We start from the raw sequence: 22,657 nt of genomic DNA, 5'->3' as shown, positions 1-22,657 counted from the left end.
CTGAGGAGGAAGGCAAGATGGAGGGTAATGCAAGACATGGACACTGGGGGTGGCTGAGGAGGAGGGCAGAGGAAGGTCATGGCAAGACCAGAACTGGGGGGGTGCTGTGCCCACGGGAGGCAGCCAGTCTGGAATCACCAAGTTCCTTCCTGCATTACAGACTGAGTCACTGCCTGGCTTGGGGTTCCAGTTGTTCCTTGCCAGTCGTGGAATGTTAGTGTTGTACAACTGAGTTGTGAAAACAGGCTCAGTACCTGGAAAGGCAGCTGAGTTCTGCCCAGCGTGGACAGTCTTCAAATTCCATGCACACTTATTTGGAAGTAATACAAGTGCCTGTCCTGCTGTGCTTTGGGTCGTGTGGTGTCACCTGCTCCAAAACCCCTTAAAAATGGGATTGCAGATTTTTTGCTGGTTTTAGTTTCTCTTTTTTTTGGTGGGAGAGACATAATTAATCTGTTTGGATTTTTGCTCCTAAGTTCAGGAGGCACATAACATAGCATGAATTCCAGATAAGCTTCCAAGGTTTTTGGGTTCCAGGCAGACTGGTATATTATAGTCCTTGAAGTGCTGTAATCAATACATGGTTCATTTTTCTCAGCCAAAAACTAATGGATGACAGTAATGTCTCAAAACTAGAGAGCTTGAAACTGGAAGTGGAGATAAATATTCTGTTTTTCCAAACTTGTTTTTTTTACCCATTACTGTAGCTGGCTATCAAAACGCAGTCTTTAGTTTCAAGGTGTAAATGCTTATTTCACATGTACCGTGGTAATTTTTCTCTGTTGTGAATCACTTCATCTTGATGGATTTTCTGATAAATTAACATGTCAGGCAAGTCACGGTTAAGTACAGGGGAGTCTTTTCAGAAGTCATAAGCAAAGGATCCTTTAATTTTATTCACGCTCACAAGACACAGATTTTGGTGGTGGCTTGAAATGATGTAATTTCTTCTGCAAAAGGTTTATTAGTCAGTCAGTCAGTCAGTCAGCTTTGTGTGGTAACCCAGAGCCACGTGAGCAATCTCCTCTGTGGTTGTTGCAGTATCTCTGAGAGCTCTTTCCCTTTGCAATAACACACCTGTTAAAATCCCCTGGATATTGGCCGGAGGGGATGGGGCCGATGACAGGCCGGGAGATTAGAAAGGTCTCCGAAAGGTTGGGACTGTAATGAGTGTGTCTGGGGCACATTGCCAGGGCCAGCACATTCACCCTCTGTTAACGTGGGCTGCCCTGGCCACAAAAGATGTTTTACAGGTGGAATTTGAAGGGAAGAAGCTTCATAACACGGTCACAAAAAGTATCCTGTTCTCTTACCAGCTGCAACTGCCTCACCTCTGGGTGAACCTGGAAGCAGCAGTTCTGGGCCTGACTGGCAGGGACTGACTGGGCTCCTTAAAAATAGTGAGAACAAAGCTGCTCTGGCAAGCTGTGTATTTACTAACTTCAGTCCAGCCTGGGGTATTCCCACACTGGTGCAGCCCTCCCTCCTCGGACATGCCTTGTTCTCCATCTCTCCCAGAGGGTTTCCCCAGCTACTGAGTGCTGGGACCTTTTGTTTTCCAGCTTTGGGCTTGGCATTGCTTGTCCAGTTTAGTGCTCTTCCTTGAAAGCAGTGTCAGCTGTGAAATCCTAAGTTTGGGCAAAGCCCACCACCCACCCTGGCTTGGAGATGGGCAGGATGGGAAGGGTCAGACACACCCCCAGATACCGGGGGTGCCAAACACACACGGAGGTGTCAGTGTTGTTCCTGTGTGGCTGAGCTTGCCGGGAGGGCCCCGTTGTGTTGGTGTCGCTCTCGGTGTGAGCGGTGACACTCCTGACACATCTCTCCCCCAGCTGGGAGCCAACAGTGGGGTGCACATCATCATCTTCGACGAGATCGACGCCATCTGCAAGCAGAGGGGCAGCATGGCCGGCAGCACCGGCGTGCACGACACCGTGGTGAACCAGCTGCTCTCCAAGATCGACGGCGTGGAGCAGCTCAACAACATCCTGGTCATAGGTAGGATGGTCCTCCCTCTGCCTGGGGGCTGCTGGAGCACCACTGGGGTTCTCCTCCTTGCAGCTGAGTTACTGCTGCTGGTGTTGGGCCTGGCTGGGCTGATCCAAAGGGAGTGGCTGCTGTGGGAGCAGCAGGTTTGAAGGGAGGTGCTGCTGTGACATCAGATCGCTGCTTTCAGCAATTCCTCCTGTAGCTTTTCATAAGGAGTGTTTCATAGTCTAAGAAAACCTGCAAGGATTGATGTCCATTGGTGTCTTGGCCTGTGAAGGAGCGGGGGGCTGTTCCAGCTGTGCTGGCTGGTTGTCCTGCTGCAGGAGCCCTGGGTAATCCCAAGGACAGAGAGATGCAGCCACCAGCATGGGTTTGAGCCCTGACTCTCCCTCAGGGCATGACTTTCCCAGCACTCAATGGGTGTCTTCTGTCTGTTTTCTTGAGGCTCTTTGAGGTACCTCCATAGCTCTGTGGGCTGTACCAGGGGGTGGAGACCCACTTATTAAGCTCAGATAACACTTGTTTTGTTTTTAACTTTGAACTTAGGAATGACCAACAGACCTGACCTGATTGATGAGGCTCTGCTGAGGCCAGGGAGGCTGGAGGTGAAGATGGAGATCGGTAAGGACACTGCAGATCCAATTCCTAAACTCCATGTACCTACAGTAGGTACAAATTGCAAATACAGATCATAATGAGAACAGCTGACCAGGGTGGCTCAGGTGCTGAACCTCATGCAGCTCCCTCCAGAATATTTTGGACCATTTTGGACTTTCCTACTGGTACACCTGATCTCAGTCTCTGTCCAGCAGAACGGGCAGGTCTGGGTAGGCAGGACTGTGAATCTCTTGCGTGAATGAAAGGAGCCAAATCATGGCACCAGATCATTCCTGGGTGGAAGTTGTGGAGCTGTTGAACTGGCAGAGCAGGCAGGAAAAGTGTGTGAGCAGTTCTGGGCTTGAGGAAGTGCAGAGCATTTCATCTGCGTGAAGTGACAGTGGTGACTTCCACTGCAGGAACTGCAGACTTTATCCAGCACTTGCTGTGGCTTCTGGAATCAGCAGGTCTGGATTTCCAGCAGAACTCAAGGTGAGCCAAAAGCTCTGTTTGCCATTTCATCTGGTGACTGAAAAAGAGCTGTCTGACCTTTGTAACTGCACACATCTGCCTCAGGCTGTGCAGATTAAATTAGGGAATATCTGATAATGTAGGCTTTTAAAGAAATTAAACCCAGATCATCTTAGATTCATGAAAACAAGCCACTGACTTTGCATTTGAGATCAGTGTGATCACTGAAGATCGTGGTGAAGTCTAAAGAGGGCCTGGCCTTGGGGGCTTAGTGCTGAGGTGACAGTTCAGTGCAGAAAGTTTGAGTAGAGAACAGCCTGGAACTGATGAAAAGCTCAGTGATCCTGTTTTGCAGTGAAAAACTCAAATTGGTCAAAATCTGTGTTTTAAGTTAGAGATTGAAAATGCAGTTTCAGATGTGGAGTTTGGAATAGCTCCTAAAACATTTCCACCAGTCCTGCACAGACACACAGATGTCACAACATCCTGTCTGTGTTCTGAGCTGGGCATTGGTGCTATAAAAACACTCAAACTGTAGCAAGTGAAAAACCAGAACAGGCAAAGTCCTGAGTATTAACGTGTTTTGTTTCTTTTCAATTGCGGAAAATTAGTTGAAAATGTCCATATAACCCTAAAAACCCTATGGTGTCATGCCAGAGTGGCAGGTGAAATTGGAACTGTCAGTCTCATACTTACAAACAAGTAAATGCCCAGCAGTTATTAGGGAGTGCAGGTGAGGTGGGTTGTACTGCAGGTGCAGGACCTGCATCTTTGGTTGACAAAAGTGAATTAAATTCAATAAACTCCAGGGACTGAGCCAGGCATCCCTGGAATAAATGATCAGGTGACAAGGACTGAACAGTGCTGGGGACTGTGCACATTTTAAAATGTCTTTCCACATCCCCTCAGCACAAACTAATCAGTGCAAATATCAAGTCCTTGGAGCAAAGGCTGGGAAGGAAGAATGGAAGGTGAGCTGAGAAGAGTGGGGCTTTACCAGGATGATGTGCCAGACTGACTGGTTATGATTTCATTTAAGAAAAGGTTTTTCTGTATCTTCCATTATCTGTGTTTCAGAAAGTACTTGCTAAGTGGCTAAGTGGGGAATGATCACTTCAATTGAAGAAAAGGAACATTTTATAAGGACAATATGGACCAGGTGAAGAGGGAAATCAGGGCCCTGGATTTTAGGAGAGCAGACTTTCAGTTGATTCAGTAATTAGTGGATGGGGACCCTCTGGGAAAGGACACTCAGGGATAAAGGAACAGAACAGACTTTACAAGAGCCTGTAGTGACAGGAAAGGAGCAGTGACTTGTAATGGACAGAGGGCAGGGTTAGATGGGATGTTGGGAAGGAATCCTTCCCTGTGAGGGTGGTAAGACCCTGGCACAGGTTGCCCAGAGAAGCTGTGGCTGCCCCATCCCTGGAAGTGTCCAAGGCCAGGTTGGAGCAACCTGGGCTAGTGGAAGGTGTCCCTGCCCATGGCAGGGGTGGGACTGGATGGGCTTTAAGGTCCTTTCCAACCCAAAGCATTCCATGGTAATTGCAAGGTGGGAGCAGGATTAAGGGGTGCCAAGGGAATGGGCACATTGTGTAAGGTGAATTCCTGGTGTGGAAGTGTGAGAGCAAGAACTTGATTTCACGCTGGTCAGGTTTGTGGTTGAAGGTTCTCCAAGGAGAAGCATGCTCAGATATTGTGACTGAGTGTGGATTGCTCGTGGGGAGAAGGGGCCTCTGGAGGGACACTGAGGAGAGGGCAGGGTTGTTTGCAGTGCTGTGCTGAGGTGTTGGTGTGTGCTCTGTTACAATGCCAGGCTTGCCGGATGAGAAGGGCCGGTTCCAGATCCTCCACATCCACACGGTGAGGATGAGGGAGCACCAGCTGCTGGCTGAGGACGTGGACATTGCAGAGCTGGCAGTGGAGACCAAGAACTTCAGTGGTGCTGAGCTGGAAGGTTTGGTTCGAGCTGCTCAGTCCACTGCCATGAACAGACACATCAAGGTCAGTCCTGTCATCTATCTCTGGGGAAAAAAAAGGGAAAAAGTTATGTTTGGAATCTTGAATGTTCAGTAAAATCAGTTCTTGATCAGTAAAAATCTGCTCAGCCTTGGATGTGAGGAAAGCAAATCACATCTTGATTGAAGTGAGTGAGAAATCATTTGGTGGTTAAACATTTATATCTCCTGGGAGTGCTCTTTCTACAGGAAAAAAGACTCTTTCTGCTAATTATTCTTGTATAACCATAACACTTGAAAAGTTATTGTTTCCTGTAGCAAAAAACTGCAAACATCAACACTTTCTCATTTTCATGTGTTCTGTCTAAAAAGAAAAATAATCAGCACCTCTGGATGGATTTTCATCCCTTTGCAGGCAAAACATTTTCCTTGAATAATTAATTTTGCTGGTAGTTGATGTCTTCTCAGTGCTTGAGTTTTGGGTGAGTCTGGGCACTGCTGGTGTTTTGATACATTCCCTGTTGTGCCAGGATGTCATGTGGGAGAAGGGAAGATGGCCTTGTGCAAATGGGGAAGAGCAGTCCCTTCCTTTGGGTTGGGTTGTGATTGACATCCCAGTAACATATGGATTTGTATTCCACATGGGAAGCAGCCACGCTTTGTTTTGCTTTTCAAACACTTTGACATAGTATTTTTGGATAATATTATTTATTCTGAAGATGTTTTCAGCCAAATGATGCACTAAGGTACTTTATTCTCTCCTACATGTACTGAAAATTTAAAATATACATCATAGGCCTGACCTAGTTTTCAGAAGCACCTGTGAGAAGTGAGAGACAAATGGAAAACGAAGGGGCATTTGATCAGGGTCTTCTGAATCATTTAAACTCTTCTGATTATCTCTCAAAGTGTGAAAAATTAAAACACAGAACTCATGGAAGGCCGGGGAGGTAAGAGCTCCCCTGGTTTTAAGCATTCAAACAACTTCAGGAATATGTTAAAAGTGTTTCAAGCACCTTCACTTCCCTCTGCAAAGCCCCAAAGTGATCACCTGTACTAAAGATCCCTTGGCTGATATATTTGGCATCCTGTGTTTCTGCTTGGTGGGTGTTTTTGGGAGAAGGGACTCCTTTCAGCCATTCTCTGGTTGTAGGTGTGTGTTTGACACAGAGGGTTTGGCCAGGCTGGATTCTGTGGCTGCTCTTTAGGGGCTGCATTTGCTGCCCTACAGGACAAGCATCATGTCATTATTTTTATTATTATTATTCTTTCCTTCCCATGCCCAAGTGTACTGTGTGTTCTTGTGGGTCATCCTGGCCAGAGGGGGTCTGAGACACATCTTTGAGGGTTAAACTTATTTTAGGCCTTAGGCAAAGGTGGTGGAGGTGGCTCTGCCTTCCAGGAAACCCCTTGAAAGCCCAGATGTTCACTTCCTGAACAATCAGATCATGCAGGGCTGTTACACTCCCGGGGGAAGCAGGAGGTGTTACAGGATTCACGGAACTTCCTTTTTTCCAAGGAGTCACATGGAAAAGGTGAGGGGCAGTAGGTACATCCTGGGGAGATTCCAATGGGACACACAAGGAAAGTTTTTCAGAATGAGAACCATCAGCCTTTGGAATGATCTCCCCTGGCAAGTGGTGGATTCTCCAGCATTGGAGACTTTTGAGATTTAGCTGGGCCATCCTGTCTTGACTGTGCTTCTGCCAAGATGATCCTTGAGGCCCTTTCCAACCTGGGATTCTGTGGATGAATCCATGTAATTCCTGAGTGCTGCCCAAAGCCCTTCACAGTTATGGCTCCAGCGATTCCCCAGCTGGAATCCCTCCCTTGGTTTTAGTGGAGCATTCCTGCTAATGTGCTAAAAGGGAAAATTAAAAGTTTGAGGGCATTCAACTCTGCCCTGACACACAACATTATTACAGGTCCCAGACAAAGCAGAATCAAGGCCAAGGATTGCCATGGGGGGGGAATGATTATCAATGTCAAATCCTGAAGGATTCTCCAAAGTCTGTTACTGCTCAGCTGGTTGATCATTCCCTACTCATTTAACAGGAGAATGGAGTATCCAGTTTTCTGCACCTAAAGCCTTCCCAGGACAGTAAGAACACAGTGAAGCAGTGCCTGGCCCCTCCTGCTGTGAACCCCCAGTGCCCAACAGTTCCTTGCTGACATTGTGGGGCTGGATGTGGCTCTGGGAGCTGAGCTTTGCTCCAGCAGGGCTGGGTCTGTGCAGGGAAGATGAGGAGGGGTCTGTGTGGTCCTGCTGCTCCTCAGTGCCTTTGCTTGCCTTTTTAGGCCAGCAATAAAGTGGAAGTGGACATGGAGAAGGCTGAGAGCCTCCGTGTGACCAGGGGAGACTTCTTTGCATCCCTGGAGAACGACATCAAACCGGTGAGTGGGAATGTGTGAGTCCTGGGACAGCCCCCCAATGCAGCTCATGGTGGGGAGAGCAGATTCCTGCTGGGATCAGACAGGCAGTGGTGCCCCAGGGCTGACAGTGCCCTGTTTGGAGGGGTGACAGGAGGGTGACAGAGCCTCTGAGGCTCTGTTTGTGCCTGTTGCTGCTGGAGAGTCATAAAAAATAAAAGAACACATAAAGAACAACTCAGGATTTCTTCTCCTTGCCATATGTGCTCTCTCCCCTTTAGGCCTCTTTCAGTTCCTGGGTGACAGCTTTAATATGGGCTGCAGGAAGAGGTTTAAGCCTCATTTTTGAGAATTGTCTTCTCACAGTGTGAAGTCAGAACCCACTGGCAACTTGCACTGATTAGAGTTGGTTGTGAGGGTGTATGAAAAAACGTTTCTAAACGTACCTGGTCTGCACCTGTGTTCAGCTGGAATGCTGTGAGTCACCAGTGGGTCTGACTGTCTCACTTCAGCATCTTCCAGGGCCTTGGCCCTGGTCATTTTGGTGATGCTTAATTGTCTCATGGGTTTTCTGATGTGATGCAGCACTTTTTGGTAAAAGAAATGTTCCTTCTTTCATCCAGGCATTTGGAACCAACCAGGAGGACTATGCCAGCTACATCATGAACGGGATCATCAAGTGGGGGGACCCTGTGACGAGGGTGTTGGACGATGGGGAGCTGCTGGTCCAGCAGACGAAGAACAGCGACCGCACTCCCCTGGTCAGCGTGCTCCTGGAAGGTACAGCTGGGGGCAGATCCAGGAAAAACCCAAGGGACTCCTCTGAACTGCTGCTGTCACCTGCCCACCTGGGTGCTTGTTCCCTCCTGTGCTGGGGTGTGTAGGAAGCACACGGGGGGAGAAATGGAATGGGGCTCTTTCAGTTTGCTTGGCTGAAGTTGCTTCAGATGTTAAAACTGGCTCCTCAGCTGGAGGAAATTTAGGTCAGAAATTGGACTTGATCTCAGAGGTCTTTTCCAACCTAGTTGATTCTGTGATTCTGTGTGAAATCCTGTGTTTGGAACAAGGGAGAAGAAGTGTACCCAGTTAATAATCAAAATGCACCAGTTAATAACCAAAATGCACCAATTAATGACCAAAATGTACCAGTTCATAACCTGCTCATGCCTGTTTTACAGTGGAGGTGTCTCTGGCTGAGTCAGTTGTCTAAATTCTCTTTGAAGTCACTGGAGAGCTCATCAGTGTAATTAGCTGAGTTCCAACAGCCAGATTTAGGTGTCTCTGCCAGCCAGAGGTGGATTTCCCTTTATCCACATTGTTAGTGACTGTGGAGAGTTTCCAGGTGCTGGAAACTGGTTCCAGTATCTGCATTACAGGTGTTGGAGTAGAATTTGGTGTTTAGCTCTTCCCTCTTTATTTTCCTGAAAGGTGGATGACCACTGTTGCTTAGTGGAACTAACCCTGAGTAGACCCCCTGGATAATTCTGTGTGTTTGTGACCATCACGTGTCCTGTGTGCAATTCCTTTTGGCTCTTCAAATTAATCTGTGTTGGCTGCATGGATTCAGATGTCTTTGGTCTCTGAATTATCCTGGTGTGAGTTCAGGCCAAAATCAAATTGTCTTTGTCACTATTTCCCTGGTGTTCCTGCTGCTGACTTGTTTGCCACAATACCAGCAGCAATCATGTTTAGAAAAGGGACATAAACACAGTTCAAGAAGTTTCTCCAAAACACAAACTCACTGATTTTGGTGCAGTGGCCAGTCCTACAAAAAATGTAATGTCCTCTTATGGTTTTATGGCAAATCAGTCTCCATGTGCTTAAATAGTTCTATTAATTGCCATTGTCTGGAGGATTGGATTGGATTGGATTGGCCCAGGAGTCTGTGTGTTCCTTCTGCAAGTAGAAGGAGAGATCGTTTCAAACTGCAGATACCTCTGGATGGGATTAAAAAGTATCATCCACACTGAGCATTGCCAGAGCTGCTTTCTCCCTTGTTTATTCATTGCTTGTCCTTTGTCTCAGGTCCCCCTCACAGTGGGAAAACTGCTCTAGCAGCAAAAATAGCTGAAGAATCCAACTTCCCCTTTATCAAGATCTGTTCTCCAGATAAGATGATTGGGTTTTCTGAAACAGCCAAGTGCCAGGCCATGAAGAAGGTAAGTACAGGTCCTGCTCTCTGCCTGATCACAGCCCAATTCTGGGTTCTCTCAGGGAGGGAAAGGTGTGATGGTGTTTTCTGCTCTCTCTGGATCCAAAATTCCTGTGCATATATTTATTTATAAAATTGAGTGAATCATAACATTGTAGAATGGTTTGGGTTGAAGGGGACCTTAAAGCTCATCCAGTGCCACCCCCTGCCATGGGCAGGGACACCTTCTACCAGCCCAGGTTGCTCCAAGCCCCGTCCAACCTGGCCTTGGACACTTCCAGGGATCCAGGGGAAGCCACAGCTTCTCTGGGCACCCTGTGCCAGGGCCTCCCCACCCTCACAGGGAAGAATTTCTTCCCAATATCCCATCTAAATCTACTCTCCTACAGCTTAAAGCCATTCCCCCTTGTCCTGTCACTCCAGTGCCTTGCAATAATGTTTTTGTATTACTGGGTGTCTCAGGGAACGTTTCAGGCTCTGTCCCAGCTGGGTCTGGTGTGATCCTGGCTGACAGTGGAGCAGAACAGACCTGGGATGAGCAGCTCTGGAGCTCTGTCTGTGAGGGCAGGAACAGCTTAGGGTGCACTTGGAGAGAATAGATCCTGCCTGAATGAGACTGAGAACAGATTTGAGGTGGTAGCCCACAGTTAAACAAGAATTCTAACAACCTGGGGAGCAGGGGAATGTGATCAAGTTGAACATTTTCATTTACTGAACCAGACCAGCCCTCGCTCTTCAGGCTGAGTGACACTGAATGAAGCCTTGAGTGGAATGTGACTCAGTTTGATGCAGAGCTGTAGAGATTCTAAGGGAGGGAAGGTGCTTAAGAGAAGCAACGTGCTCATAACTGGGGGCCCAGTTTGTGACTTAGATTCCAAAAGGAGCCTTCTGGATTTCACTGGAGTCAGGGTTTGCTGGAGGCTGGGCTGCAGCACCACTGCTGTCCTTAGTGCTGCCTCCTGCTGCCATCCCAAGCTGGGCAGGACACTGCTGCTCCAGAAAGGGCGTGTGGAGCCTCAGTCCATACCCACGTCGGTCCCTTCTCCCTGCAGAGTAACCAACATGCAGCCTGAGGAGAAAAGCTCCATAATCGTGGTACAGTTGGGGGGGACCTGTGTATGTATTATATATTGTCAGTGTTGCCCCAGCTCCAAAAAGCAGTAATGGTGCTGGTTTGTCCCTTGCTTACAATGAACCTCAGAGCAGCTGCTTTCTGCAGAGGTGGGGTAAAGGAACAGAACAGCTCTGCCTCTGGGGAGCTGGCAGTGCTTTACTGAATGCAGGCAGAGCCTGCTCTCTGGGTTCTTTTTCATGCTCAGTTTATTCCTCTCAATGCTGCCATATTTACTGAAGCCACACCAGCAGGTCTGGCCATGGCTGTTGTAGTTGTGTTGCTGAGTTTAACACTGAGGCATTTTGCTGGTTGCAGATCTTTGATGATGCCTACAAGTCCCAGCTCAGCTGTGTGGTCGTGGATGACATCGAGCGCCTTCTGGGTGAGTCAGGGAGGGAGAGCTGTGCTGGCTGCTGCAGGAATGCTGGCAGATTTGCCATATTGAAACACTGCAAACTGGAGGTGGTCTGGAACCATTTCCTTTGGGAGCGCTGGGCTGGTTTTGATATGGTGAAGTGGCTTAGATGTGCACCTGCTTTGTGGGCATTAAAGTGCATTTTTCCTTTCAGATTATGTCCCCATTGGACCTCGGTTCTCCAATCTGGTCTTGCAAGCCCTGCTTGTGCTGCTGAAGAAGGCCCCCCCTCAGGTAAGGCAGAGTGAGATGCCCTGTTCCTGTAGGAACTGGGACAGGGGGAGCTCTGTGTGTGCTGAGAGCTGCTGTGCTGCCAGTGGTACGAGTGCCTTTGTCTCTTGAGTCAGTCATGTTAATCCCAGCCTGCTGCTCTTCATTCACTTGGACATTTCTGGGATAACCACAAAGGATTCAACTTGAAATATCTAATTACTGAGGGCTGAATCTTCTGCAGTCAGTCCTAAAAATACTGACTAAGGAAACCCATGTAAGCTTCACCATGTAAAGCTGAAACATTCCAGCTGCCTGTTCTCTGAGGAGCTGTTTGGGCCAGACCAACCCCTGGCTCAGCCAGGTGCTCCCTCCCTGTTTATAAATCGATTTCTCTGTACTCTGTGATTGTGGTTGTCAGGGGTTTTATTTGTTCTTAACTTGAAATTGTCAGGTGTTAATTACAGTGGTTGAGGAAGTGCCTCTCATACTGGTCCTGTTTGCACTTTGTGCCTCGATGAGATTTAAGAACATCCCAAGTGCTGAGGGTTCTGCAGCTCACCCTGAACGAGACAGGCAGGCAGGGCCTCCTTTCTTGTTTGCCATTTCCCTGTTGTTCAGTGGATCTCTGCTCTGTGTGTGAGAGAATCTGCATGAATAAATAACACTGTAACAGGAACACCTTGAAAGTTGGTGTCAGGAAAAAGCAGCAAAACTCAGCCTGGATGAAGTCAAATTTTTGTCATGTTTAATATCTTGGCACAGCAACCTGTGTGTGAGCATTGTTTTCATTAGAGAGATTGGTGAAAAGACCTTTCAAATAGAGGACTTTGAACTAAACTGTAGTGCCACAGGCCCTGAGTTCCCTGTGTGACTGTCAGCCTGGGAGAACAAAGATCTTCCCAGTGAGCTTTCTAGGCCACGTGAAGTCTGTGACATAACAGAATCCAAGTTTTATCACATGGTTGGAACAGAGCAGCCTGTGTGCAACAGCACAGCCATTTCTGATCCCAGAATCTCATGGAATCATTGACCTATTGCTGGGTGTTCCACAGTGCCAGGGCGTGATTGTTCCCATAAATCAGTAGGGAAAATAGGACTTGATTTGGTTCAGTTTTTGAAGGAATTTAAAATGTTAAATTGTCCATTTGACCATGGTGAGTGTGTGTTGCTGCTGAGCTGCTCTTTGGTTGGCACCTGGGGCTCCCAGGAGCAGGACACGGGGCTGGAGCTCTCAGATACTTGCCAAGTTTGTGCATGTTGCAGAGATTTGTTCTCAGCAGGGTTTGAAGTGCCCTGGGGGCTGGGAGACTCTGTCTTGACAGCCAATATTATGGTGACTTAAGCCATAAATTGTTGGAGGGTAGAGAGCGAGTTTGCTGAGGAAATGTCACTGTTTGATTGATCATGTGGGGGGTTTGGTTTTTTTTTTCTAAGTGTCCAGAGTTGGCTCTGTGGGAATCAGGGCCGGGGTGAGCTGGGCCCTTTGGGCTGCCCCAGCTCTGCAGTGCTGCTGGCAGGGTGTGTTTGGTGTAAGTTCCCTGGGATAGCCATGGCATGTGGGTGTCTTTTGCACTGAAGAAAACAAAACTGTGTATAAGAGATAGAGTTGTACAGGAAAAAGCCTTTTCTGCTGTGACTGTTTACTGTGAAAGAGGTTGAATTTGGACATGGAGAGTCTTGGGGGATTTGAGCTCAAGTGAGGAACTCACGAGGGGGATGATCCTGAGGGTTAATCAACACCCCAAGTCCCCTCTGAGATGGTGAGTTCCTTTGGGGAGCAGTTTATTTGGAATGAATGGCTGTTTCAGGGGTTTGCTGTAATTTGAGAGGCAGGTAAAAACTTTAAATGCACGGGCAGCATCAGTGCTGGTCCATGAGGTCAAACCACCACACATTTCTGTGGGACTGGGATCATGGTTCCTTGTGAAAATGGAGTGTCCTGGCACATGGCAGGCATGTCCCTGTGCTGAGAGAAATCCATGGCAGGTGCTGGGGAGACAATAGCTGTTCCCCACTGCTGTCAGCGGGGTCTTCAGTGTTTCTGGATTTCAAAGGTTCCTGGAATGGTTTGGGTTGGAAGGGACCTTAAAGCCCACCCATTCCAACCCCCTGCCATGGGCAGGACACCTTCCACTAGCCCAGGTTGCTCCAAGTCCTGTCCAACCTGGCCTTGGACACTTCCAGGGATCCAGGGGCAGCCACAGCTTCTCTGGGCACCCTGTGCCAGGGCCTCCCCACCCTCACCTTCCCAATATCCCATCTAACCCTGCCCTCTGGCAGTTTGAAGCCATTGCCCCTTGTCCTGTCCCTCCAGGACCTTGTCCAACATCCCTCTCCAGCTCTCCTGTGGGTTGGAAGAGCCTGGAGCCAGGACAGAAGCAGTGGAAGCCCCACAGTGGGAGCAGGGGTGGCTGCAGCTGCTCCATCCCTGTGGCCCAGATCAGGGATTCACTGGGGTGTCACAGCACTTGCAGGGATAGACTTGATGTGCAAACAGCTCCCTGTAATCACTGTGTGGAAGACAAGCACTTCTGGGATGAAATGTTGTTAATTATGCATCGAGGTGTGTGTGTCTGTTGAATTGGTGTATGAGAGCTGCCTCCCAGGCTCCCCTCTTCCTGGTGAGACTGGATTATTGGAACGTGGTGTGGGAAGGCCAAACACTTGAAGGTTCTGGTTTTCTTTTGAGACTAAACACTTTAGACTTTAAATAAACTAGAAACCTCTCTGAGCTTGCTTTAAATTCCCAGTCACAGCTCCTGCTTGTGGTTCCACTCAGCAGTGTTAAATAGTGGTATCTGTTACTGCTGGTTCAAGGGGACTGAAAACCATTGCATTTTGTTTAGCATCTTTTTTTAAACCAATTAAAAATCTTTTCTAAACTGGCTTGAAGAGAAGAAAATAAACCATGTTCTCTTGGGCCTTTAATTCAATGAATTTTCCCTGTGTTGTGCAGGGGAAGGGACTGGGGGATGGAAAGGCTGAAAAGGGCTGTCTCAGCAGGGAGCCAGGCGGGAGAAAAGCACTTCCCTGAGAACGGAGCAGAGGCAGCTCCCGGAGCCGGGGCTGCTTCATCTACATGAGAGTCACACAGGGCCTGGAGACGCTCCCCAGCCCACAGAGCGTTCACATGTGCTTCCCTGCTGCTTCCCAACAATTGCATCCCAGGGGCAGCACCAGCAGCATCCCCGTGGAACGGGACACACAGTCTGGGCAGGGCTAGGGAATGTCTGCCTGGGTGAGGTGCTCTCAGAGGGAGACCCACTCACTTCTGGGGATGCCCTTCCACTGCTCCTGAGCCCCCAGCTCCTTCCCTTAGAGGGACACCCACTCCTGGGGCTGCCCTTTCACTGCTCCCAGCCTCTTTCCTTGCTGGGACACTGGAGGCTTTTGTTGATTTATGAAAGTAAAGGGGGGAATAATCTCCCAGTTTGATCTAATCCCAGATGCATCCCTGATTCCACATCCCTTGGTGTGAATTGGAAGCCACTCCAGTCAGCAGTGATGTTCCCTTTATACTCATAAACCTGGGGAATGGTGTTTTCTCCCCTTCCATGTGAGGAGTTGCTGAGGCCCCAAACCCGGGGATGAAGGTGCACAGGGAGCAGCTGGGGGGTGACAGAGCCATCATGTCACCAGTGCCTGGTCCCAGCACAGCTCGGGCTCCCTCACTGCCCTTCCCTGGGGCTGCCTGGATTTGCTGAAATTCCATAACGGGAGGCTCCACTGCCATGTTGAGGCTCCAGTTGCTTGGAGCAGAGTCTGTGTGAGCCTCGTGTTCTGGTTTCCCTCGGGCTGTCGGGCAGTGATGAACAGAGTTTTGTGTCATGAAGTTGAAATATAGAACTTGTATAGAATCACAGAGTCATAAAATGTCCTGAGTTGGGAGGGACCCCAAGGATCATCAGGGCCAACTCCAGGACACCCCAACGATCCCACCCTGTCCCTCAGAGCTCTGGCAGCCTTGGGGAGCCTGGTCAGTGCCCAACGACCCTCTAGTTTGGCACTGGAACTGTCCCTTTGTCTCTGAGCATCAGCCAAACTGCCAAACAGCAAAAGAGGAGGATCCATGGCCAGCCAGGCCCCTCCCAGCCCATGGGCTCCCTGAGATGGAAAAGGAACTGATCCCATCTGATGGTCCCAGCAGCTCCTTCCATCAGCCAGGCATGATCAGTGTCTGAACCCTGTGTGGGGAAATGCAAATTGCACTGGAAAGGCCTCTGCAGGAGCAGGGAACAGCAGTGGATTTGTACTGGCAGTTGATGTTTTCCGCTCACTGCTCATTATTTATAAACCCTGATATTGCTCAGGCTGACTTAGGGTTGCTGTGTGAAGAGTGGATTGGGACCTGGGGGCTGCCAGGGTGGGACTGTCCTGTACATCCCACTGCAGTGGGAACTCAGGGACTCACAGCAGCCTCTGCTCCAAAGCCTGAGCTGGAAATCCATTGGAACTGTCTGTGCAGGGACAGAGAATTCCCTGTACCCACAGGTTCCTAAAGACAGGCTGTTTGCCCGAGAAGTCATTTGTAATTCAGCTTTTGGGAGTGGGAGTTTGCTCAGGCTTTTAAATTTAATGAGGATCCAGCTATTTATAATGCTGGATTCAGAAGGAGCAGTGAGGTGGCAAAGCTGTGAGTGTGGTGGGGCTTCTGTGCACCCTAATTTTGGGACCCTGTTGGTGCCATTACTCTGAGATCTGATCCTGCCCCTGTGTGGTTGGTATTGGCTCCTTCAATTGCCGACAGATTTAATCCTGTTAATTTTATTTGAAGTGGGTTTTTTAACAGCCAGTTTATCAGCTGTAGCTTGCTGAAGCTTCCCCGGGCTGGTTGCTCTCTCGTTGCTCCTTCCCTGACACTCGTTCCCTGGGCAGGGCCGGAAGCTGCTGATCATCGGCACCACGAGCCGCAAGGACGTCCTGCAGGAGATGGAGATGCTGAATGCCTTCAGCACCACCATCCATGTGCCCAACATTGCAACGGGGGAGCAGCTCATGGAGGCCTTGGAGGTGAGGAACAGTTCAGGGGTAACAAACAAGCTCAGCATTTGCTGGAAATGAGGGATTTTGGCTCTTGGCTTGGTAACATTGTGCTACTCGACACTGTGTCATAACAGCAGTTCTAAGGCTTCTCCAAATGACTTTTTCATGCATTAAATTAAGGCACAGTTAGAGAACTGTAGGTCTGGTGGAAAGGTTTGTGGTGTGGATTGAAAGATTCCGAGGGCAGGGAAGTGGGTAATGAATATAATTGGGACAGTTAAGCTCAGTGTGCCCGGAGGGTGCTGAGCTCCCAGGAGCTGGAACAGCATCCACTGAGGGTGTTTGGTGCTGAGGAGATTATCTGTTCCTTAGAAATTCCTGCCCTTAATGGCTCCTTATTCTGTGCCAAAGTGGGAATTTGGTGAGTGCTGAAGGTTGTTCAAATAAACTGAACAGGCAAATCTTTCCTGCCGACTGGCAAACTTGTCCCACTGAAGGTGTCACAGAAGCCTGAGAGACACAGATGCTCCTGCAGCAGGTTTGGAAACTCCCTGTGGCTTGAACCACTGTGTCCTTGTAGTCTCTGATCTGGAGAAAACCTGGAATGCAGTGTAAAAGCACAGCACCAACTGTTGGGTATGGGATGTTATGGAAAGAACCCTTATGGAATAAAAGAATCTCAGTGTTTTGCCTTGTCTAGGTATATTGCAGCAAATTTTCCTTCTGAGCCTCCCATTCCCTTTCTCCTGAGGTAGGTACCATTTTTCCTATTGTTAGTCTTCTGTTGCTGACTTTTTCCTGAATTCTTCCCCCCCAGCTCCTGGGTAACTTCAAAGACAAGGAGCGCAGCACCATTGCACAGAATGTCAAAGGGAAGCCTGTCTGGATCGGGATCAAGAAGCTGCTGATGCTGATAGAAATGTCATTACAGGTAGGAATGTTTTGGGGCAGGAAGGACTGGGGTCTTAGAGGGGTCCTGGAGGTTCCCCCTTCTCTGCAGACTCCTCTTCAGTTGTGGTGGAAGCCTTTGCACTGGTTTAATTGGGAAAAGAGCTTCAGTGAGGAGATGTTTTCAGAACAAAGGAATCACCAGGTCTTGGTCCTCAGAGATCTTTAAATCCCCCCTGTGCCCATGGGCTGTTCAGAGCTGCACTTCAGAGCAGAGCATCTGCTGCAGGAGGGGTTGGATTAACTCACCTTTTATGGAATTTCTGCTCTCCACCCAGCAGATAGCAATCACCTGGGGTTTTTTGAGAAGAAGGTGCCTGTGCAGGTGTATGTGCTCTTTCCCTGAAGAAGATAAATCTGTCAGACTGTTCAGCTGCTCTCCTCTTTATTTTCCACTTTCAGCACTTTAAAGAAAATAATTGCAGAGGGTAGAAATATGCAGCTCTGAGCCCTCCCCCGCACATCCCCCGCCTGGAGCCACCAGCCCTCGGTGCTGGAGCTGCCACAGGGGGAGGTGCAGCCCTAATCCCCCCCTGACAGCCCAGGGCCCCCCCTGCTCCCATCAAATGGGTTTAGTGCAGCTGAGTGAACTGTCCTCAGATCTTCCTCGCAGAGGCAGAGCAGAAGGGAAGAGGCATGTGGTTCCCAGCAGATAAGTCATGTCCCCCTCTGTTCACTGCTCCCAATTCTGTTAAAACTTGCTCAGCGCTGAGGATCTGCTCTGACTGGATGTCACCTCAGGGAATAAAGTCATTTATCTAGATTACTTTTTCCTCTTCTTCCTTGGCTTTTAATTCCATACCTACAGGCAAGTCAGTAAGTCATTGCTCACATGTATTAAGTGTGTTTGAGGGGTGCTGGCCTTGGGGGGCTGCCGGGCTCTGCCCCATCCCCTGAGCCCTGACAATGGAGCCCTTCTTCTGCCACAGGACGTGTTCTGGTGCTGGTTTGACCTTCAGTGCCGGTTGTTTTCAAAGCTGAAGGAGAAGGTTCTGTAAATCACGGGCAGTTCTGAACTGGGAGGTGGGTGGGAATGCTGACCCCAGCCCTGTTCCCAGCCCGGCCCCGTGGCTGCACTCTCTGCCTGCTCTGCTCTGCTCTGCTCTGCTCAAGTCCTGAGGGCACTTTGGGTGCCACAGTATCAGAAGGATATAAAGGTATTAGAGAGTGTCCAAAAGAGGGACACAGGATGGTGAAAGGTCTGGAGGGGCCGTGCAAGGAGTGTCTGAGGTCACTTGGCTCATTGAGGTGGAGAAGAGCAGACTGAGGTCAGACCTCACTGGGATCTGCAGCTCCTCCCAAGGGGTCTGGAGGGGCAGCTCTGAACTCTGCTCTCTGTGAGCAGGGATAGGACCCAGGGAACAGCTGGAGCTGTGTCAGGGAGGTTTAGGTTGGATCTCAGGAAAAGGTCCTTCCCCCAGAGGGTGGTTGGCACTGCCCAGGCTCCCCAGGGCAGTGGGCACAGCCCCAAGGCTGCCAGAGCTCCAGGAGGGTTTGGACAACACTCTGAGGGACAGGGTGGGATTGTTGGGGTGTCTGTGCAGGGCCAGGGGCTGGACTGGATTGTCCTTGGGGGTCCCTCCCAGCTCAGGATACTCTGTGATTCTGTGACCTGTGTTGTCCATAGTGCTGTCCTGGGCTGTGCAGCTGAACTGATCTGGTGCATTGATTTTTTAACCAGACCAGTGTTTTGTGAGTGAGTCCCTGACCAGCCAGGCTGGGAGAAGACAGAGAGAGCTGTGGCTCTGCCCTTTGTGATGCACTGACAAGTGTCCCATGAATTGCTGCCCCTGCCCACAGAGCCACCAATGGTCCCCTTTGCTATGGAGGGTTGGCAGGAAGGTGGTTTGTGCTGTTACACCCAGTGCAGGTGGTTGTGTAATAGCAGAGGCAACAGCATATGGGAGCTAAATATGAACAAGTTCTGCTCCAAAAGGTCTGAGGTGTTTCCATGACTCCGTCTGCTGAACTGCTATAAATACAGGAGAGCAGGGCAGGCTCTCCCTGCACACACAGCACTGGGCTGAGTGCACTGGAACCCACAGGGAGCTCTGATCTGCCTGGGTGTTACAGGAAAGCACAATTGCACCAGTCCAGGACTGGTTCCTTCTTTCACTGAGCTGGAGCACAGCTTTTTAGAAAGAAATTTGAATCTGAAATCTCTTAAAAATTCCAACTGATGGATGAAGTTTCTCAGAATTCAGCTGATTAGATGCCATGGTGAATGAATTCTTTGTAAAAAATGTGCATATAGTGTCTTTCTCTGAATTTGACAGTGGGTTTTGTTCTGTTAGAGCAGTGAACCCCCACCCTGTGCTCTCCATAGGGATTCCTAAGCTGGTCAGTGACTTCCAGACTGTTTCAGACTAAAATCACACTGAACCAGACCCTCGGTATCAAAATCCTTTCTTGGCGTGCCTGCTCTGCTCTGGTGCCTTGGGTGGGATGTTTATGAGCTGTGTAACCCCACACTTTCTGGCAGCTTCATTCCCCTCAGACTCTGTTTACTGCTGTTCCTGCCCTTCTTTAATGTCCAGCTGCTCGTGTTTAGTGTCCCACGTTTGGCCATCCTGTGTACACTGAGTGTCCTGACGATGTTCTTTTTCAAATGGAGGCCTTTGATCCATGGATACACACAGGATTTCCCGTGGGAATACAGAGGAGTTTAGTTTGGAGTGGCCCTGGCTGCAGCACAGGGCCCCTCACAGTGCTCTGGGTGCTGCTGGACACCTGCTCTTTCCAGGTCTGGTTCCTCCTGTGTCCCTTCCCTGCCTGGCGTTGCTCTTGGACCTTGCTGGCAGCACTCCCAAACCCAAGGGCTCTCTCCTCCTTGGAGCAGGAACCTGGATGAGCCAGGCAGTGTTCCAGAAAGCCCCTTTTGGCACCTCCAGGGTTTCCTGATTTGGTAACTTCTGTTTAACATAAACAAAACTTAATCAGCATAAATAAAACTTAATCTAAGCTGTTTGTCTTTTATGTATCTTAACTGAGATGGGAACTTGTTTTGAAAGATCATCTGCAATATTGCCTAATTTACTTTAAAGCAAATGCTCTACCTGGATGTGCTGAAAGTTTGGGGTTTATGGCAGGTTTTCAGGAGCACTTCACTCCCAGCAGGAACGTCACATCTTAGTGCAGGATCTCCTTCCCTGGACTGAAGGTTAACAAAGTCCCTTCAGTTCCTTTGTTTCCTGAGGGCTCCTGGGCATGTCCTGGGGGTGCTGCATTGCCCAGGAAGGAGCATCCATGTCCTTTCACCTGTGTGAGCTCTGTCACAGGGTCAGTCCCTGTGGTGGTCCAGAGAATGTCCCACCCACTTTGGCAGCAGCATTTCCCCTTTCACAGGGGGTCTGTCCAAGAGTCTGGAATCTGCTTCCTCTGCACTCCACTGACCCCTTCCCAGGCAGATCAGCCTCTGGGGTTTGTGCCTGCATTGTTAATAAGCAATTTGGTCCAGTTGGAGTCTTTGTGACCTTTCAGCTGCCTGCTTTAGTCTTTTGGAAAAGGTACTGTGTCTGCAGGAAAGTGCTGTTCCTCCCCAGGAGTCAGTGCAGGTTATGGACACAGTGTCTTGCCTTGGCCACTTCAGCATCTTCAATGTGGGAAGCAGAACTCTGGCCTTGGCAAGTTTGAATTTCAGCTGGTGGCTTTAGTACAGGTTTTCTAAGGATGAAAAGAAGATATTTGTTTGTACAGAACTGTGTTGGATCATGTTGGGTTTTTAACAGAACATACTGAGTCTTGTAGGGTGGATTGAACCTGTGAATGCCCCCAGAGAAAGGGGACATCCAGGTAACCAGTGTTCAGGGTGCCTCCAGCCTTTCTGATGGAATCACAGAATCCTTGAGGTTGGAAAAGCCTTCTGAGATCCTCGAGTCCAACTGTTCCCCCAGCACTGCCAAGGCCACCACTGAGCCATGTCCCCAGGTGCCACATCCACACCTAGAAATGGGAGAACTGGTGCAGTGACAGATGAGCTTTCCCTTGTAGCCTGGCGTCAACTGGGAGAGATTGTGGAGAAGATTTAGGCCAGAGGGACACTGCAGGCACCCTCTGTGGTCACCAGCTATGTGGTGCCACAGTCCCCTCAGTCCCTGGGAGTTCCACATTCCAAGCACTGTGTCAGGTAGGGGGTGGCCTTTCATCTCTGCCAGGACCTGAGCATCACCAACCTTCCTCTGCATGTTAAATAACTCAGAGAGCCTCAGCAAGTTCCTTTAAATCTTCTTGTTTCAGTGAATTTATTTTTCTGATCGAAAAGTAGCTCAGCAGTTGGCAGTGAGGTCCTGGCCTTGCTGACACATCTCACAGCACTGGGAAGTTTTACATTTTCAGGCTTTTCTTAGCACAAAGCAGAAATTCTCCCTGGCTCTGTCCCCTGCCTGCATCGCTGGGGACGCTGATGTTGGGTTAGGATTTGTTTTCTCCTGAGCTGGGTTAGCATTTATTTTCTCCCCTCCATTGCAGCAGTCAGGGGTTTAAATGGATGGCTTCTTCACACCTGGAATCAGAAGAAATTTTCCTTTGGGGATGGCAAACCTAGTGGGGGAGTTGTGGAGCCTGTGCTTGGCCTCGTGGGTGGGAGGTCAGGGCACAGGTGACACTTTGCTTCCCTCCTCCAGGGAGAAGTCCCAGTTTTATTTTTTAGTAGAGCCTTGCCTCTTTATTGCCAAGTGGGTGACAGAGCTGGGGATCTCACAACCAGTCAGCTGCCTAGATCCATGTGCTGGATGTTTCCAGAATGAGTCCCCTGTGTTGTCCCTGTGTGTTAAAGATCCAGGATGTCAGTGCAGATTGCAGAGGGGACACAGCTTGGAGTTTCTGGGACACAGGAACTGTTACAACACAACACAAAGATTCTGAGAACCAACAGCCTCTGATGTCCAAATGTTTGTAGTCCTCACTCAGTGTATATTTTGATGTAAATCTAGGGAAGACTTCCCTAGAGTCCTTCCATGGGAGGACCAACAATCCCATGCCCCAGCACTGATGGGACTGTTTGTTTGGTGTTTAGATGGATCCTGAGTATCGGGTGAAAAAGTTCTTGGCTCTTCTGAGAGAAGAAGGAACGTAAGTACTTTTAGTTTAAAGCATTGTTTAAAATTCCCATTTCTGCTCAGAAATGAGCATCTCTGAGGGGAACCTGCAGTGCTGGGGTATCTGCTCTCATTGTTGGCCCCTCTGTGTTTTCAGAGCTGTGTCAGATCTGTTCTTACAGCACTTTGGGAGGGGGGAGGTGTGAAGGAGCTGAGAACTTGCATGTCTGAATTCTCTACCTGTCTTAATTCACCCTTGATTTAAAGTTTCCATGAGATACTGGGCCACAATTAACTGAAGTAAATCAGAAGAGGTTCTCCTCGAGTTAAAATCCAGCTGTTTGTCTGAAATCTGGAACTTTGATTTCTTGTGTCTCCTGTCTGAGAGAAGGATGTCCTACTCTTTCC

The 22,657-nt window shown here is 49.2% G+C and overlaps 1 protein-coding gene across 2 annotated transcripts in view; it reads left to right on the top strand.

Moving 5' to 3' along the window:
* Nucleotides 1-22,657, top strand: part of NSF (N-ethylmaleimide sensitive factor, vesicle fusing ATPase) — a 54,523-nt gene that overhangs the window by 30,176 nt on the left and 1,690 nt on the right. For both annotated transcript variants that reach the window (XM_008929329.3, XM_008929330.3), the window contains exons 9-19: nucleotides 1,836-2,001; nucleotides 2,539-2,613; nucleotides 4,877-5,064; nucleotides 7,317-7,412; nucleotides 8,012-8,168; nucleotides 9,414-9,547; nucleotides 10,970-11,036; nucleotides 11,224-11,303; nucleotides 16,158-16,292; nucleotides 17,083-17,196; nucleotides 22,228-22,283. In XM_008929329.3, the coding sequence (XP_008927577.1) occupies nucleotides 1,836-2,001; nucleotides 2,539-2,613; nucleotides 4,877-5,064; nucleotides 7,317-7,412; nucleotides 8,012-8,168; nucleotides 9,414-9,547; nucleotides 10,970-11,036; nucleotides 11,224-11,303; nucleotides 16,158-16,292; nucleotides 17,083-17,196; nucleotides 22,228-22,283 (1,268 nt within the window). The remainder of the gene's footprint in view (nucleotides 1-1,835; nucleotides 2,002-2,538; nucleotides 2,614-4,876; nucleotides 5,065-7,316; nucleotides 7,413-8,011; nucleotides 8,169-9,413; nucleotides 9,548-10,969; nucleotides 11,037-11,223; nucleotides 11,304-16,157; nucleotides 16,293-17,082; nucleotides 17,197-22,227; nucleotides 22,284-22,657) is intronic.

This window comes from Manacus vitellinus, unplaced genomic scaffold (genome assembly GCF_001715985.3).
Source record: "Manacus vitellinus isolate BGI_N305 unplaced genomic scaffold, ASM171598v3 scaffold_100_pilon, whole genome shotgun sequence".
Taxonomy (NCBI): domain Eukaryota; kingdom Metazoa; phylum Chordata; class Aves; order Passeriformes; family Pipridae; genus Manacus; species Manacus vitellinus.
Note: the sequence above shows the minus strand (reverse complement) of the source record. Positions and strands in the feature narration are given on the sequence as shown.